The 17,778-nt window shown below is 50.4% G+C and overlaps 1 protein-coding gene across 3 annotated transcripts in view; it reads right to left on the bottom strand.

The window, feature by feature from the left end:
- Positions 1-16,222: 16,222 nt before the first annotated feature.
- Positions 16,223-17,778, bottom strand: part of Sdk2 (sidekick cell adhesion molecule 2) — a 230,419-nt gene continuing 228,863 nt past the window's right edge. For all 3 annotated transcript variants that reach the window (XM_042674176.1, XM_042674174.1, XM_042674175.1), the window contains one exon: positions 16,223-17,004. In XM_042674176.1, coding sequence (XP_042530110.1) covers positions 16,651-17,004 — 354 coding nt within the window. In that variant the 3' untranslated portion in view covers positions 16,223-16,650. The remainder of the gene's footprint in view (positions 17,005-17,778) is intronic.

Below are 17,778 nucleotides of genomic sequence, written 5' to 3'. Positions count from 1 at the left end.
GGTTGTTTTCCTTTCCTCTGTTGTCTTGGGTTTGGTCTTTCACTTTAGATTTTTATCAATTAAGCCTTTTCCCTCCTCCCCCCCTCCCCCACCAAGTCTTCAGAGTCCTTTGTAATTCCTTAGCCCCTCATTCAAATTCAAGCACCTTTCACAAATATTTAACTTTAGCTGGGGTTGACCTTTAGGGTCACGGACAATCAAGCCAGGACCTCCTTGTAGAATGGAAACTTGGCTGTCCAAGGGTGGAGTACTTGCTGCTGTCTTTTGGACTCCTGGAACTAAAGGGGATGGGGCTTCAGTAAAAGGGACAGTTCATTTCCCCTGCTCTTGTGGGCTTGGCTCCAAAGCTTTCCTGCCACGTGGGATGGGTAATCAGAGGAAATTAACCAGGTGAAGAACTGGAAGCTTGAATACCTACCTGAAATTTTCTGGTGAGCTCTAAGCCCCAGACTGTGGGGAAGGATTTGAGGTCTTAAGTGCACCCTTGATATAACCTGACCTATAATCCTTTAGGCCTGGGTGTGTCTCTACCTGTCACGTTGCTGCTGGGGCCTGCCTTTGGGACCTGGGCATGCATAATCCATGCAGTTTTGTGGGCCAACCTCCCCCCTTCCCTGACTAATTCCCAGTGTTTGTTAAGAACAGAATTTTAGTTCATGTTATTTTACCCAGTTCTAAGTGGGTTGACTAATTCCATTTCCTTACAGACACCTCTCATTTTACTAGTGCTTGCCAGAATGTATGGCTCTGGGCAGATCATATTCTCCCCCACCCTTATTATTATTATTTTTCTAGTGGGGATCTAACCCCAGCCCTGCATGTGCTAGGTAAGGGGCTGGGCCACAAGGCTCCTCCCACTGGTCCTTAGTTCACATTTTGCTACAGCCTGATTTCTAAAGCCCCTTCCTGTGAGAGCCCTATGTCTTAATGTCTTTATCCTGAGCCCCCTCCCCTACATGAGACAGAGATGGTTGTGGAACGGATATCTTGAAGTGTCACCAGGGCCCAAAATCGGTAGTTTGGGGGTGGAGCTTGGTGACCCAAGTCTGGAACCCTAAATTGGGGCCTCGCCCAGTGCTGACTCATTTCTTGCCTCAGGGCCAAGGGCTTTTACTCCTTAGGTTCCCTATTCTGGGGAACCACCTGGAGTCCTTCCACCAGGGCTGGGCCAATCTCTGCTGAGCTCCTAGAGAGCTCCTGGGGCTCAGAGTAAGGCCTGTTCCCTCTTGGGGGTGGGGGAAGGATGAGGAGGGAGGGGAGCACCCTATCTGGGAGGCTTTTGCCCTAGCCTCTAAGTCCAGGAGTCCCACCCTCTGAGGGAGACCAGACCCAACAGGGCTGTAGGGGCCAGGGCACCTGGAGAACAAGGCAGCAGATGTCCCTGGGGCTCCTTGGGGACCGGAGAGTGTCTCGGTCACATTTGTAGTACAGTCAAGGTTTTGGCTTCTGGGCACCATGGCTCCTCTGTGTCTCTGTCAGAGAACAGGCATATGGCCTGGCCTCTACCATACTCACCTCAGAGCCCTGTCTGTGACTGCATATGGTCACTTATCAGGCTGCCCCTCACCATTGAGCTGGGGCACTTCTAGTAAAGAGGAAGGAGAGCTGGGTGCTGGTGGCTCCTGCCTGTAATCCTAGCTACTCAGGAGGCTGAGATCTGAGGATCACAGTTCAAAGCCAGCCTGGGCAAGAAAGTCCCTGAGACTTATCTCCAATAAATCACTAGAAAACCGGAAGTGGCACTGTGGCTCAAGAAGTAGAGTGCTTGCCTTGAGCTGAAGAACTGAGGGAAAGAGCCCCAGCCCAGAGTTCAAGCCCCACAACCAAAAAAAAAGAGGAGGGGGGTACTCAATTTCCTGTCCATTCACGAGGAGGAAGAGAACGGAAGAAGGATAAAGCCAAAGCTCTGAGGTCCTGAGAAATCAGCACACAGTTCAACTGAAGACAGGCTGTGTTTGTGTGTGTGTGTGTGTGTGTGCGCGCGCACATGCATATGCACGCACGCACGTGCATGTGTGTGCTTACAGGACACTGGGGCTTGAATTCAAGGCCTGGATGCTCTCCCTTAGGTTTTTGCTCAAGTTTGGCACTTTGCCATTTGAGCCACATTCCACTCCTGGCTTTTTACTGGTAAATTGGCATTAAGAATCTTGTGGATAGCCGGGCGCTGGTGGCTCACGCCTGTAATCCTAGCTACTCAGGAGGCTGAGATCTGAGGATCGCAGTTCAAAGCCAGCCCGGGCAGGAGAGACCCTGAGACTCCTATCTCCAATAAACCACCAGAAAACCGGAAGTGGCGCTGTAGCTCAAGTGGTAGAGCGCTCGCCTTGAGCTGAAGAGCTGAGGGACAGCGCCCAGGCCCAGAATTCAAGCCCCAACGACGGACAAAAAAAAAAAAAAAATAGAATCTTGTGGATGGGCTGGGAAGGTGGCTCAGTGGCAGAGCGCTTGCCTTGCATGCCTGAGGCCCTGGGTTTGATTCCTCAGCACCACATAAGCAAAAAGAAAAAAAGCCAGAAGTGACGCTGTGGCTCAAGTAGTAGAGTACTAGCCTTGAGCTGAAGAGCTGAGGGACAGCGCCCAGGCCCAGAGTTTAGGCCCCATGACCGGACCCAAAAAAAAAAAAAAAAAAAGAATCTTGTGGACTTTGGCCATGACCCTTGATCCCAGCCTCTGAGTAGCTAGAATTACAGGGGCATGAGCCTAGTAAGACAGCAAGTCTTGGAAGTAGTTTCTCTCCACACCCCCCTCCCGCCACAATGGCGGGTTCTGTATGAACTTGGGTCTCTAGTGAGCTTCAGCCAGAAGTCAGATGAGCCAGCCCTGCTAAACACTGGCCCCATCCTGATGCCACCAACTCCACAGGCCTCGAGGAGTGGCCTGGTGATCCTGGGTTTGAATGCCTACTGTCATTTGAATGGGGACTGAGGGGTTGAGCTGGGCAGGCTCAGTTTTCTCATTCCTGTAAAGACCACATGGGTTCCCACCTCCTGTGAGGTCATAGGTCAGCATGGAGCTCAGGTCACAGGGAGGTGGGCTCACTCCCTGGGTGCCAGCTGGTCTCAGAGTCAAGGCTTGATCTAGTGCAAACTCCATCCCTAGTGTTCGTCTTCACAAGTCTTTGCACAGAAGAGCTCATCCCTATTCCTGTTTCCCAGAACTGAGCTAAAGCAGAAAACCGTCGCTAGCATTATTTACACGAGGCAGGCTTTTTTTTTTTTGCTATGCTGGGAGTGGAGTCTCATGCAAGCACTCTACTACTGAGCTGCAGTCCAGCACCAAGGCCTGAGCATCTGATAAGTATTCTGGTGGGCTCTGCCAGTGAGGCTTGGCCTTCATCTCTGTGCAGGGATGGGTGGAGTCAGGCCCTGCTGGAGGACAGCCCATGAACCAGAAGCCTCCTGGGCCTTCAAAGGATGGCTAGGAAAGGGACATGGGGGAAGAAAGCAATTTGAGGCCAGCTCAGGTAAAAGAAGATATGACACTCCACTTCCAAAATAACCAGAGAACAAAAAAACAAAAAAACAGGGCTGGAATCATGGCTCAAAGGGTAGAGTGCCAGCCTAGCAAGCACAAGGCCCTGAATTCAAACTCCAGTATTGCAAGAAAATAAAAATACATAAAACAGAGAAGACTGAATAGCTTGCTAAAGACTGCATAGCTGGGAAATCCAGATCCCAGATGAAGAAAGCCTGAGCGGCCAAGTCTCACTGCAAGCCCATGAGAGTCAAGACAGATGATTCCAACTGAAGCATGCATGATCTTGCTACTGTGCTGAGGGGCAGGAGAGGGTTGCCAGAGTGACTGGGCACCATCTTTACCAAGCAGACTCTCATCTGCCCAGGAAGGTTCAGTGTCCTTTCAAGGAGACTCATTCTGCTTGGAGGCACTTCCTAGAAGGGTAGTCATGGCTGGCTAAAATCACTACCTTGGCCACTGCCAATTAAATCACGTCTTGGAGCTCAGTGCTGGCCTCAGGGCTGGAGAAGAAGATGATAGGAGCTGAAGGCATCACTCAGCATCCTCTCTGTCCCTATGTGATGTGACACCTCTGCTGGACAGTCCAAGCACTTAAAGGAGCCACCTTCTCAAGGAGGGAAACTGGTGAGGGTGCCCTTGTGTTCACCCTTCTTTCTTCCTGCTGAGCCCCAAGCTTCTCCTTCAGGTTGATGCCCTGGTACTTCTGTACTACCCTGGCCTATACAGTTCCGGCCTTGGGGTGGGTGTAGAAAAGGAGGCCCTCCACAAAAGGCTATAAAAGACATCTGTTCCCCAGCACCAGTGGCTCACACCTGTAATCCTAGCTACTTGGGAAGCTGAGATCTTAGGATTGTGGAGCAGGGAAATCTGTGAGACTTATTTCTAATTAACCAGCAAAGAGCCAGAAGTAGAGCTGTGGCTTACGTGGTAGAGTACCTGACTTGAGTGGAAAGGCTAAGGAACAGTGCCCAAGCCCTGAGTTCTAGCCCCAGAACCAATACACAGAGACAGACAGAAAGACAGACGGACACACACACACACACACACACATACACACACACACACACACATACACGCTTTTCTCTCTAGGTAAACCTGCCCAGAACTGATTGGCAATGAGATTTTGCTTTATGCCAATAGTTTCAAAGGAGTGAAGGAGAAGGGCCTGGAGTCTTTGTCCCTTCTTGTTGTTCATTCCAGAGTTTTCAGTTTCCTAAGTGTAGTCTTAGCACGTGTGTGCATGCATGTGCATGTGTCCGTGTGTCTCTTTGGTCCCGAGGAACCTCTGAATCATAACAATAACTCAACTGAATCTGATGTCAAGGCTAATTTACACATCCTAGCATGATGGCTTCAGCTGCAGGACGCTAGCTTGCTTCATCTCCATCAGCCGCTATTACTCAGACAGAAGCTGTGGTGGTTAAAGGCAAGAGATGTGTTAGGTAAGATGGCACTGAGGAGTCGGGGGAGAGAGGGCCCCAGGCCCAGAATAGCAGAATTTCTGAGGAGCCAGGAATGGTCTGGTGCCCAGAGTCCCCAGAAACCAGAAGTTTCTCCAAGATTGCTGAAAGGCATCAGGACAAGGCCAACAGGAAAATGCTTGGGGTCTCTGCAACAGCATCTATCATAAATTAATGCCACAGAACCCTGCAGAAAATAATACTTCTTAATACTTCTCCTTTTCCTCCTCCTCCTCCTCCCTCCTCTTCCTCCTTCTTCTGCCAGTACTGGGTCTTGAACTGAGGCCCACACCCCCTCACTCAGCTTTTTTGGCTCAAGCTTGGCACTCTACCACTTCAGCCACACCTCCACTTCTAGTTTTTCCAAAGTTAATCATAGGTAAGAGTCCCAAAGAGGGGCTGGAAATGTGGCTTAGTGGTAGAGTGCTTGTCTGGTATGCATGAAGCCCTGAGTTCAATTCCTCAGTACCACATAAACAGAAAAAGCTGGAAGTAGTGCTGTGGCTCAAGTGGTAGAGTGCTATCCTTGGGCAAAAGAAACTCAGGGATGATGCCCAGGCCATGAGTTCAAGCCTCAGGACTGGCCACAAAAAAAAAAAAAAAAAAAAAAAGAGTCCCAAAGATGTATCTGCCCCAGCTGGTTTCAATTCTCAGACCTCAGCCTCCTGAGTGGATAAGATCACAGGTGAGAGACAGCTGCGTACTTGTTGTTGGGGCTGTGTAAGAGGTGTATAAGACGAGGGGCTGGCTCAGGGATAGAACACGTGCTAGTGAGCACGAGGCCCTGAGTTCAACCCTTAGTACCACCAGGGGGAAAAAAAAGGATGGGAAATGTTGCAGCTACTTTTAGTAGCTACAATCTGTCACAACCATGTTTTTTTTTTTTTTTAAATACTTATTTTTAGTTGCTAGTAGTTAAGCATAATGGGAATTTACATAAACTTGACTTCTGAGTCTTGCAAGATCAGAACGTGACAGGGCTGGGCTGTCATTTGCCACAGCAGCGGAGCCAGCGAGAGCCACCCTTTTTAGAACACCAGGGGGGCTTTTGGTGTGGCCCACTTCCTGTGTCCCCACTTCTGAGGCCAGTCACTGTGAGGAGCTTTTCATCCCCACAATCAGCTTTTTTCCTCTGTTTCAGGTTCTTGCTACCTGCCCTCTCCTACCTCCCTCACCCCATGTCTGACAGTATGCCCCACCCCCAAAAATATCCTAGAGACTCCCCCTATGGCCTACCCTGCTCCCACTCCAAGAACCACAAGGGCTGCAGAACTGAGCCCGGCCTCTGATTCACGGCCCCCCCCCCCCCCCCCCCCCCCCCCCCGTGTCTGCAGGACTGGTCTAGGCGGGAGGACTAGGCTGGACAAGCACGGGCAGCTGGCTGATTACAGGGCAGGGAAGGCTGGGTGGGGGTGGGGAGGCTGCTTCGAAACTGGGCACAGATGGGTGACCACGCCCACCGAGGCCCCACCCACCGAGGCCCTGCCCATGGCCTCCTTCTGTCCCCCCCCCCCCACCAAAGATCTCCTTCCAAGAAATGACATCCAGACACCTCTCACTGATTCCCATCCATCCGGTATCTTCTAGAACTTTTCCAGATCTTCCTTGCTTTGGGCCACATCTCGAATGTCATGGAAGTTAAATAGTGCCAAGACTTATCAACACCAATTCCATGTCATCCCAGGAGCCCCAAACCAGACAAGAGATTGTTTTGTACCAGAGCCCTTGGCAGTCCTGAGTCAGGGATAGGCTGGGTCCCATCACACTCGGGACACTCTCAAGCTATGCTTTTTGTCTGTGATGGCCCCTAGACGTTGGGGGTGTCTTCTGAGACCCACTGGGGATGTCTGCAGCTCCTTGCTCTGTCCTCTGGGGACAGGATACCAAGCCTGTCTGTGGCTCTGCTTCTCTAAGATTTTATTTAGTGTTTGTTTCAGACACAGTCATTCTTCCCTTATATTCCTCTGCTGGTCTGGAACTCATTATGTTGCCTTAGCTGGCCTCAAACTGGCAACTTCCTGCCTCTGCCTCCAGCCTCCCTGTGCTGTGATTATGGGCAGGCAGCACCATTGCTGGCTTCTTTTGTAAGATTAAATGAGTGAGTTTATGCAGTGTGGCCAAATGTCCCAGTGAGAGATGTAGGTCCTATGTTGGCTTTCCTGCGCCTATTGGTCGGCTGTCCTTGGACTGTTGGCTTTTAACAGAAGTTGGCAAGTGTGGAAATTTGCCTTTCCTCTTACCTTCTCCAGTGAGGGACGAGACAGTGAGGTGCCAGGTACAGCACAGAAACCGTCCTGCCCCTACCACTGCATGGCAGGTACCCTGTCAGGCTGGGAAACACAGCTCTGGCCTGCCTTTGTCCACAGCGGGGCGGGCAGACTGCAGAGACAGCCACAGAGGGTGATTTCTGGTCACCCACATCTGTGGCCAATGTTTTGCTGGCTGAAGGGAGTGGGGGTGTGTGTGACTTTTTCATGACCTCAGCGATGGCTGTTGCTTGGCTCTCTGTGAGAGGTGGAATTTGAAAGGGGGAGGTGAGGGAGAAACAGGAAAGCAAGCATCCCATAATTGCCAATGTAATTCAGTGCTGGCTGGAATTTTCTAAAAGCGCTTGGGGGAGGGAACGGAAAGGAGGCTGGGGATCCCTAATCCTGGGATCCTGCCAGCCTCTGGGAGTTTATGGAACCCACACTTCCAGAGATAAAGGAGGCTCTGGACTCCAGGGGGCAGCTGCTTAGGCAAGTTTAGCATTGCCAGGACAAACTGCCATTGGGAAGGGCTCAAATCCACAATCTCTGTGCAAGAATCAGGATTGATACTTGCTGGGTCCTGGTGCTCATGCCAATTCCATTGATAAACCTGGGTGCCAGTGGCTCACACCTGTAATCCTAAACTACTCAGGAGGCTGAGATCTGAGGGTCAAGGTTCAAAGCCAGTCTTGGTAGAACGACTGTAAGACCCATTTCCAATTAAACCATCCAAAAGCTGGAAGTGGTGCTTTGGTTCAAGCGGTGGAGCATTAGCTTTGAGCACAAATGCTCAGGGTCAGTGCTCAGGCCCTGAGTTCAAGCCTCAGGACCAGCACAGAAACAAACAACAAGAAAACAAAACCCAAATCCAGACTTCCAAATAAGATCATTTTCTGAGGTTCCCAGTGGATAGAGATATGGGGAGAGGGTTACTAGCCTTGATTCCTTTGTCTGGAATCCAAACCTGAACCCCACAGAGGCACTCTGGGATAGATTGATTTCAAGCCATACTCACTTTGGCCAGCAAATTCCTTCTCCTTACCTCTGTGGGGCGATCATGATTCGGAAGTGATTCAGAAACAAAAAGGAAAAGAAAAATATCCAGAATGATATTTTGTTACATGTGAAAAAAAATGATACATGACTCAAGTTTGTCTACCAATGGGATTAGCCTGGATGGTAGACATGGCTCCTTCCTTCTCCTTGGGTGTGGCTGCGGTGGGGACACAGACAGCGACTATGTTTCCTGCCTAGTCTGCCATCCACACAAGCATCTCGCTGCCTTCTAAGGTCTGGACCCAGGCTGCTTGCCTGGTGAAGTTAGAAGGTGCTATGGCATCAGGAAGGGTAGAGTTCTAGTTCTGCCACTACCAGGACAGGACCCTTCAGATAAGATGACCTTACCTGATTGGTAGGTGGGGGAGGATTGACCTTGCCAGGCCTTGCAGCACCACAGGGAGTGTGACCTTGACTGGCCAAGGTCAGCTGCTGCCATCCAGTAGGCTCTCAGTTGGCTCCCAAGGTTGTAAATGACAGAAACTCAGAACCCTCTCTTCTGAGGAAGTTCCCCATGGGCATTTTGGATTTAATTTGGGGATATTGAAGGAAGGATGTAAATGTGAAAATTATTTACCTCAGACACAAGTGGACCTTTCAGCCAGCCACCAGGGGCGCATGCCTGTAATCCTAGCTACCCAGGAGACTGAGATCTGAGGATCATGGTTTAAAGCCAGACCAGGCAGGAAAGTCTATGAGACTCTTATCTTCAATTAACCACCAAAAAATCTGGATGTGGAGGTGTGGCTTCACACTGGTGTTAGAGCGCTAGCCTTGACCAAAAAAAGCTCAGAGATAGTGTCCAAACCATGAGTTCAAGCCCCCAGGACTGTCACACACACACACACACACACACACACACACACACACACACACACACACACAGAGCCTTCTGAGCAGCTGGGATTACAAGGGTGAGCCACTAGTGCCCAGCTATTATTTATTTACTTATTTAGGGTGCTGGGATTTGAATTCAGGACCTTGAGCTCTACCCTCCAACACTGCCTTTATTATTCTTTGACTAAACATCCCTAGGCAGTGAGCCTGGAGTTACTTTCAATAGGAGGGTGAGGTTCCAAATTATGTGTAAGATAAAAATTCTGTCTCTTCAAGGTCAGCCTTGTACACTTCTTATCAACATGCACACAGGTCCTAAAGTATAGTCTCTGTGGTTTGCTCTCTTAGTCAACTGGTAGCTTTCCTGGATATCTTGTGTGCTCACTTGGAAGTGTGCAGCCTCCCTGGGATCCTGTACCCCCGAAGGTAGCTGTCTGCTTCCTTCAGGCCTGTAACACTTATAGCCTCTCCTCTAATCCAGTTCTATGTTTACACAAAGACTCAATTATCCACAACTTGTTTATGCCCACTTGTAATTACCTAATTTAATAAATGATGTAAGTGGCTAAAATAGAGCAGAAGAAGAGAATAGTTATTTCTCTGAAAATCATGTTGAAGGCTTTGGAAAAAGGAATGTTTGAGTACAGGCAAGCTGCAGAAGATAAAAGGGCATGTCAGGTCGGATCAGCTCTGGGCAAGAAATGTAAAACCTTAGAAAAAGAAATCTAGGATTCTGCTCGCACAGCAATCCATAATTTCTCTATGTTTGTGCTTTAAAAAAACAAACTAGTCTGGTACATGCCTGTAATCCCAGCATTCAGGAGACAGCAGGCAGGACTCAAGTGTAACAACTCTAGCCTTGAGTGAAAAAGCCAGGTAAGAGCCCAAGGGCCTAAATTCCAAGCCCCGTACTAGGGCTCATGCACGCACACGTGCACGCCCCCCCTCCCCCCACGTGCATGTGTGTGTATATATAAACAAAAGCAAGGTATTCAAGATGTACATGTTTGCCCCTGCTTTAATTGCACTGCATAGGGATCAGTCAAGCAACCTATATGTGCCTAAGTGTTTGACTTGCTTATACAATAACACAGACTGCGTAGCTTGGGGGCTGGGGGCTGATTCCTGTAATTCTGGCTAATCAAGAATTGGAGATGCTAGCCGGGCGCTGGTGGCTCACGCCTGTAATCCTAGCTACTTAGGAGGCTGAGATCTGAGGATCCCGGTTCAAAGCCAGCCCGGGCAGGAGAGACCGTGAGACTCCTCCAGTAAACCACCAGAAAACCGGAAGTGGCGCTGTAGCTCAAGTGGTAGAGCACTCACCTTGAGCTGAAGAGCTGAGGGACAGCACCCAGGCCCAGAGTTCAAGCCCCACGACCAAGAAAAAAAAAAAAGAATTGGAGATGCTGAAGATTGCAGTTCAAGGACTGCATAGGCAGAAAAGTCCATGAGACTCCATCTCCAACTAACCAGCAAAAAGCCAGCCTAGGGGCATGGCTCAAGTGGTAAGAATACCAGCACCAGTGAAGCAAGAAAGCTGAGCAAGCATGAGACCCTCAGTTCAAACCTCTATATCATCTATCTGTCTGTCTATCTGTCTACCTAGCTATCCATCCTACGTGCTCACTGAATGGCTTAAGATACACCATTTATGTGTGTGTGTGTGTGTGTGTGTGTATTAAGGATGAAACCCAGGGCCTCATGCACATCCATCACATGCTCTAAACTGAATTATACCCTTAGCTCTTGTAAGAACTTTTAAAATGACTTCTCAAGCTGGGCATGGTGGCTCATACTTGTGCAGTCCCAGCACTCAGAAGGGAGACTGGAAGATTGCAAGTTTATGAGTTAACATTGTTAGATCCTGTCTCAAGAAAGTAAAACAGGGGCTGGGAAGGTGGCTCAGTGGTAGAGCGCTTGCCTTGCATGCCTGAGGCCCTGGGTTCGATTCCTCAGCACCACATAAGCAAAAAGAAAAAAGCCAAAGTGGTGCTGTGGCTCAAGTGGTAGAGCACTAGCCTTGAGCTGAAGAGCTGAGGGACAACACCCAGGCCCAGAGTTCAGGCCCCACGACCGGACCCCCTTCCCCCCCAAAACAAAAAAAAGAAAGTAATAAACTCTTCTCCCCTTCCCCCACACACAACACACACACACACACACATCCATATCAATTAAAACCCCAAAAAACTCCCCCAACTATAAAACAAGCTCTCTTTTATTCTCTTCATCTCTCTATTCCAATAATCCATGTGACTTAATTTATGGGAGATAGGTGTGGTAGAGAGGAGCATCAGGACTGTACTCTTATTAAGTTTGGCAAATTTCAACCTAGGTGGATCAACCATGTTTGATCTATTAAACCACAGTGTTTCTCAGGATATCCAAGTCACTAGGACCTGCAGTGCTTACTTTGTAGGAAAGCTAACATGCAACTCTAGGGCCACGGTGCTTGCCCAGATCCAGGCACTGCTACTTCCTGGGTCAGGGCAGTTAAACTCTCTCTGCCACGTAGCCTGCCCAGGGGACTGTCACTAGGATTTCCCAAATTACTAAATGTAAAATATTTAGTTAATGCTATTAAAACAAGTCTGGCCAGGTGCCAGTGGCTCATGCCTGTAATCCTAGCTACTCAGGGGGCTGAGATCAGAGGATCGCAGTATAAAGCCAGCCCAGGCAGGAAAGCTAGTGAGACTCTCATCTCCAATTAACCACCAGAAAACTGGAAGTGGCACTATGGTTAAAGTGGTAGAGCATTCGCCTTGAACTGAAGAGTTCAGGGACAGCGCCCAGGCCCAGAGTTCAAGCCCCATGACTGACAAAAAAAGAAAAAGAAAAACAAGTCTGCCTTATTTGTGGATTTATTAATGCAGATTTTTGGAGGGGAGGGGCGCTGGGGTCTGGGCACTGTCCCTAATTTTTTTTTGCCTAAAGCTAGTACTCTACGACTTGAGCTACAGCTCCATTTCCAGATTTTTGGAGAGTTAATTGGAGATAAATATGTCACAGACTTTCCTGACCAGGCTGGCTTTGAGCCATGATCCTCGGATCTCAGCTTCCTGAGTATATAGCTAGCAATACAGGTGTGAGCTGCCAGTGCCTGGGTACATGCAGTTTTGATCAAGCATGGTATAAACAAATAAACTGATAAATTATTGTTTAGTCCAAAAGAAATTTCAAAAGCAATGCCTTCAATGGTGTCTTCTTTGAACCCCAGGTGCACAGATACCAAGGCTCTACTGCAATTATTATTGTTATTGTTGTTTATCATTCACGATGATTACTTGCATAATGCGCCTGCAGGCTCTTACCTTAAATATGTAAGTACAATAGCAGATCTCATGTGAAGGCATTGACGCTTCTTACTAGTGAACTGGGCTGGGCCGGGCCTTTGGCTCACTCTGTAAGCATGGGTCAAAGTGGGTGTTTGTGGGAATGGCTTTCTTTAGCATGGTCAGGGACAGATTTCCCCCAACTCCCTTTCCAGGGAGGAAAAGAATGAATCCTGCTTCCCAACTCCAAAACAAAAGTTTATTTATAAAATACTGACAGTCTGACAGGACACGGAACTTGTGTGGTATATATTTCAAATCAATCTCTCTTACCTTTCATTTTAAAAAATAAACCTGCTAACAAGCTATGTGACATATATATATATATTTTTTTTCTTCTTCCAGTTAGACACCTGCCATAAGAATGTGAACTCTCCCCATATTTTTTGTTACATCTTTTAAATCAAAAAAATAAAGATTTGTATTGACTTCTGCATTTGGAGTTTTGTTTTTTTTAAATATATATATGAATGAGTAAAGAAAGCAAGTTAACACGTTGAAATGCTTTGGGTTTTTCTTATGGAAACAAGAAGGGCACTAGGGGCCCAGGGGGACACCTGTGCTCAGAAGGGTGATCAGGGTGGGTGTTCCTAGACAAGGACACTATTGAGGCACTCTGGGGAGCTGGTGGTGGCTGCTCAGAAGGTTTCCCCCTCCCCCTCCTGCCTTCTGCTTCCTCACCCAGCGTGGCACCTTTGCTGTGCTGTCTGGTCAGTTGAGGAAAAGCCCCTGCCCAGAAGGGCTGCCCAGGGAAGCCTGGGCAGCATGTGCTGAATGAGGCACCCTGCTGTGCCCCTGTTTCCATTGACTCATGGCAGTGTCAGGTTAGGGGGTAAAAGGGTGTGGGGTGGGGAGAAAGTGGGAGAGAAGGGGAGGTAACACGATTTGCAAACTCCCCGGAGCCCTAGGATGAAGGCATTTCTGGAACCCCGAGCCTCTATTTGGTTTGTCTTGGCAGTCTGGTTACGGAGGAGGCACAGCCAGGAGGAGAAGAGCAACCCTGGTTATGCCAAGTGTGGGTTCCTGTAGACACCCCCAGATTCCTTTAGGGCATAGCGAGGCAACACCCAAAGGGCCAGGTGTGTCCTGGTGTGAACCCACTTCCGGCAGTGTCATACAGACAGGGACTGGGGCATCAGTGGCTCCTGGGAGCCAAAGGTCAGGGGGGTTCCTGTACCCATGAGCAGTGCCCGCCACACCCTTCTCATGGCCAGGTGTCCAGGAGGAGGTGTGGGGCCCTCCACTGCCCAGTGGATATGTAAACATGGGCGGAAATGTCTTCTTAAACCAACCCAGAGCTCCACTGCTGGAGACCTACTGTGTTTCCAGGTGCTGCTGGGGTCCTGGAGGTTCACATCCCAGCCTGAGGGGGAAGAGCATTCAGCCTCACTTCCTGGGCTCCTCTAGGAGTTGTGGTTTGCAGTGTCCTTGGGGGTAATGACCCTGGTCACACTTCACGAGTACGCCACCGCAGGCAAGCTGTGCCTTCTGCGGGAGAGGCTGCAAGAGCTGCTTTGTTCACACACACACACACACACACACACACACACACACACACACAGAGGGTGTGTTCTGTGCACATCTCTGCACACCTGTGCAGGAGCACAAGTGAGCACAGCACCATCCGGTATGCATTGGGTTGTTGGTGAGTGTGCCAATGAGATGGGGAGAGGGGTGGGACATCCTGGTGCACCAGCTGATTCATTAAAGGCAAAGGAAAGGTGGCCTCATGTGCAACACACTCACACACATATGCATACACACACACAATGCTTTGATACACCCCTGCTTTCCTCTCTGGGCTAAAAGAATTCCCTAATGCAAACTGGGAACTTCTTTACATGGTTAAACCCTCTGTGGACAAGGGAAAGGATGAGGTGGGTACTTAGGAGAGGGGTGGAGGGGATGGGGTGGGGAGCAAAGCAAGCACAGCACCATCGCTAGTTCTGAGATGTCAGCTGAGGTGCAGAGCAGGACCTAGCTGCTTCTGTGGGCAAATCAGAGGCGGCCCTAGGTACCTGACCCCAGAGACAAGTGGAACCCCAGCCCTTGGTCCTTCCTTACAGGGCAAGGCTGTGCTCCACGGCCCAGACCCTCTAGGAGAAGGTCCTGTTGGCCTGCAGCAGCTGGTCACCCCCTCTGCTCTCCTGGTGTCCCCCCATGCTTCCTGGGTGGCAGGTGTGTGCAGGAGCCCCACACACTATGAGTATACCCTCTCCTGGGGCCTCCTGACGGCCTTCCCCAGCCGCCATTATTGGGGCTGATAGGAGGACATACAAGCTTTTCCTTCCCTTGGCTTGTGTCCCCAGTTCCTAACGCTTCTCCCAACCCACCAGAATCTAGTTTCATCTCCTCTCGGGCAGGGCCTGCAGTGGACATTGCCAGTGAGAACTGTTCTATGGGGGCGGGGAGGGTACTGTGCTGAGTTGGGCATGGGCTAGGGCTAGCTGGTCTGAGACAGTCCTCCACCTTCAGTGGCGCAGGGCCATGGGTCAGCTGCACAGGACTGGTTGTAGTCACCAAGAGGCCTCAAATGACCCTGGAGAATCTGTCAGCAAAGCTCCTTGCTGAACCCTTGAACTGGAAAGCCCATGCTGATGAGCAGACCGGGCCTCCAGAAGCAGCTTTTTAAAGGACATTCCTTGGAGCAGACTGTATGTAAGAGTTTTCTCTTCCTTCAGCTATTCTTGTCCCTCCATCCCCTCTGACCTGCCTTCCCCGGCCAGGCTGGCATGCAGCTGGGAGACTGTTCAGTTTGCATCAGGCTTCCTGATCAGTCCCTCCTCACTCGCTCTTGCTCTTTGCCCTGGCTGAGCCTGGGAGATGGCCTGGAAGATGTTCCCAGGGGCTGGGACACCTTGGACTCTAAATCAATGATGCCAGGCAGACTGGGGGCTCTGGCTTCCTGCCCCTTTGGGCTTCTGTACACCAAGCTTAGGAGGTTATGGGTGGAGCAAAGGACACAGCCGTGGAGCAGGTGAGCTGTGGAACAAGGAGGTCCCCTGTGCCTTTATGGACATGGGGGATGAGTGTGGGTGTGGATGTAGGGGCTGGGGTGTCTGCAGGCAGTGATCCGTACTCTGCCCAGCTCCCCAAACTCGGCAAGCTGAACTTCCTTTTCCTAGTGTCTCTCCAGTTCTTTCCTCCTTTAAGTGGGGACAGGCGCTGCCTGGATTGGAAGATGAACAGAGTCCTGTTCTCCTATTCCTGACTTCCTGTGATACCCTAGGACTAATGATTTCCTAGTGCTCCATGCTTGATCCCTGGTGACCCCCTCAGCCCTCCACCCATGCTGCACCTCTCTGAGAAGCAAAGGGAGGCTGGGGTACAGTTGTGGGCGATTCTCCTCCAGCTTTCAGGGCCTTTCTAGAAAAGGAAACTGCTAAGCAGATTCTTACTCCTTTTTTTCTTTTCTCTCTCTCTCTTTTCTTTTGGTGCTGGTACTAGGGCTTGAACTCAGAGCCCTGAGTTCTGTGGTTGGGGGCCACAGCTGTACTTGCAGCTTTTTTGCTGGTTAATTGGACTTTCCCTTCCCGGGGCTGGCTCTGAACAGTGAACTTCAGATGTCAGCTTCCCAAGTAGCTAGGATTACAGGTGTGAGCCTGTAAGGAAGCCTAGCTTCCTCTCCTTATTCTACTTAAACCAATGGCTTGGTGGAGAATGAACCAGGGAGATAAGCAATGGAGCGGATGAAGCAGGGCAGGGGCCAGGCATGGTCACAGGACCCTGGGACACCTACCCTGGGGTGGTGGCAGAGGAGGAGGCTTTTCCTCTGGGATATCTAGCATTTTATGCACCGGAGCTGTTGGCAGGTATGAAACACAAGAGAGAAGAGGTGGCTGGCTAGACATCAGAAGCCTCTCTGTCCCTCAGCCATGCCTGCCTTACAGGCCTCAAGTCCTTTTCCCTCTTGGCCTCTCTCTTTCTCCATCTCCCCCAATCTCCAGTCCCATCTCTAGTCCAGGTGCAACTCACTGCAGAGCAGTGGGTCCCACATGCCAGCACACACATCCTTCCTTGGTCTCCTCCTCCTCCTCCTCCCCTTTTCCTCTTCCTTCTCGTCTTCCTCCTCCATGCAGGCTTTGCTGGCCCTGGAATCTGGAAAATTAAACTTGAGAGGTGAACAGCTGACTTGGTTTCTTGGTGTTTTTTGTTGTTTTCTGGCAGGCATGGTGAGAAGTGGTGAGGAGGATTTTGGTGTCCTTTTTTTCTTACTTTCTTTCTTTTCCTATTCTGTCATCAAACAAAAGATGAAAATCCTGCAATAGGAGCCCGGGAGCCAGGGGCCAGGCTGCTGGGGGGCCGGTAGAGGGTGCTCTGTTGACTTGGGGGGTTCGGAGGGTTTTGGGGCGTAGGAGTCCGGCTGGCCTTGGGCCGGAAGAGGCTGCCTTGCTGGGCGCTGGTGCTGTTGGCGATGGTGACGTGATCAGGCTCCCCGGGGTCGCTCTCCGTGTAGCTGTACGCCTGGGCCCGCGAGATGCCCTTCTGCTGGCGCCGCCAGGAGTTGTAGTAGGTTGGGTCGCTGATGTAGTGGTTGACAAAGGAGTGGGCCTTCTGGGGGTTCGGGTCCACCTCGTACTCACTGTCACTTCCCTGGAAGGGCAGAGAAACGGTGTCAGTGGCCTTGTGTGGACAGGTCTGTCTGTGTACTAGGACTGGTAGGCAGAGAGAGCCAGGGCCCCGAGCTCTGACCTGTAAGTGCCTACCTCCCTCGTTGTGAGGTGGATGTACGGCCTTCAGTGCCTACTCTGCCTCTTCCAGCACATCCGGGAGCTGCTGGCTCACACCTGTCATCCTTGCTACTCAGAAGGCTGAGGATCACAGTTTGAAGTCAGCCCATGAGACTTTTATCTTCACTGAACCACCAGAAAAGCTGGAAGTGGAGCTGTGGCTCCCGTAGTAGAATGCCAGGCTTGAATGAAAAAGCTCAAGGACAGTCCTCAGCCCCTGAGTGCAAGATCTGGTACTGGCACAATTTAAAATAATGTAAGCATGGGAAAAAATGCTCATAAGAGCTCTGAATTTTTTTTTTTTTTTGTCGGTCGTGGGGCTTGAACTCTGGGCCTGGGCGCTGTCCCTCAGCTCTTCAGCTCAAGGCGAGCGCTCTACCACTTGAGCTACAGCGCCACTTCCGGTTTTCTGGTGGTTTATTGGAGATAGGAGTCTCACGGTCTCTCCTGCCCGGGCTGGCTTTGAACCGCGATCCTCAAATCTCAGCCTCCTGAGTAGCTAGGATTACAGGCGTGAGCCACCAGCGCCCGGCTAAAATATGTACTTTTTTTTTTTTTTTTTTTTTTTTGTGGGTCTGGTCGTGGGGCCTGAACTCTGGGCCTGGGCGCTGTCCCTCAGCTCTTTAGCTCAAGGCTA

This window comes from Dipodomys spectabilis, unplaced genomic scaffold (assembly GCF_019054845.1).
Source record: "Dipodomys spectabilis isolate Male_0828 unplaced genomic scaffold, ASM1905484v1 ptg000018l, whole genome shotgun sequence".
In the NCBI taxonomy this organism is placed as follows: Eukaryota; Metazoa; Chordata; class Mammalia; order Rodentia; family Heteromyidae; genus Dipodomys; species Dipodomys spectabilis.
The sequence above is the reverse complement of the archived record's forward strand: the minus strand, read 5'-3'. Positions and strand labels throughout refer to the sequence as shown.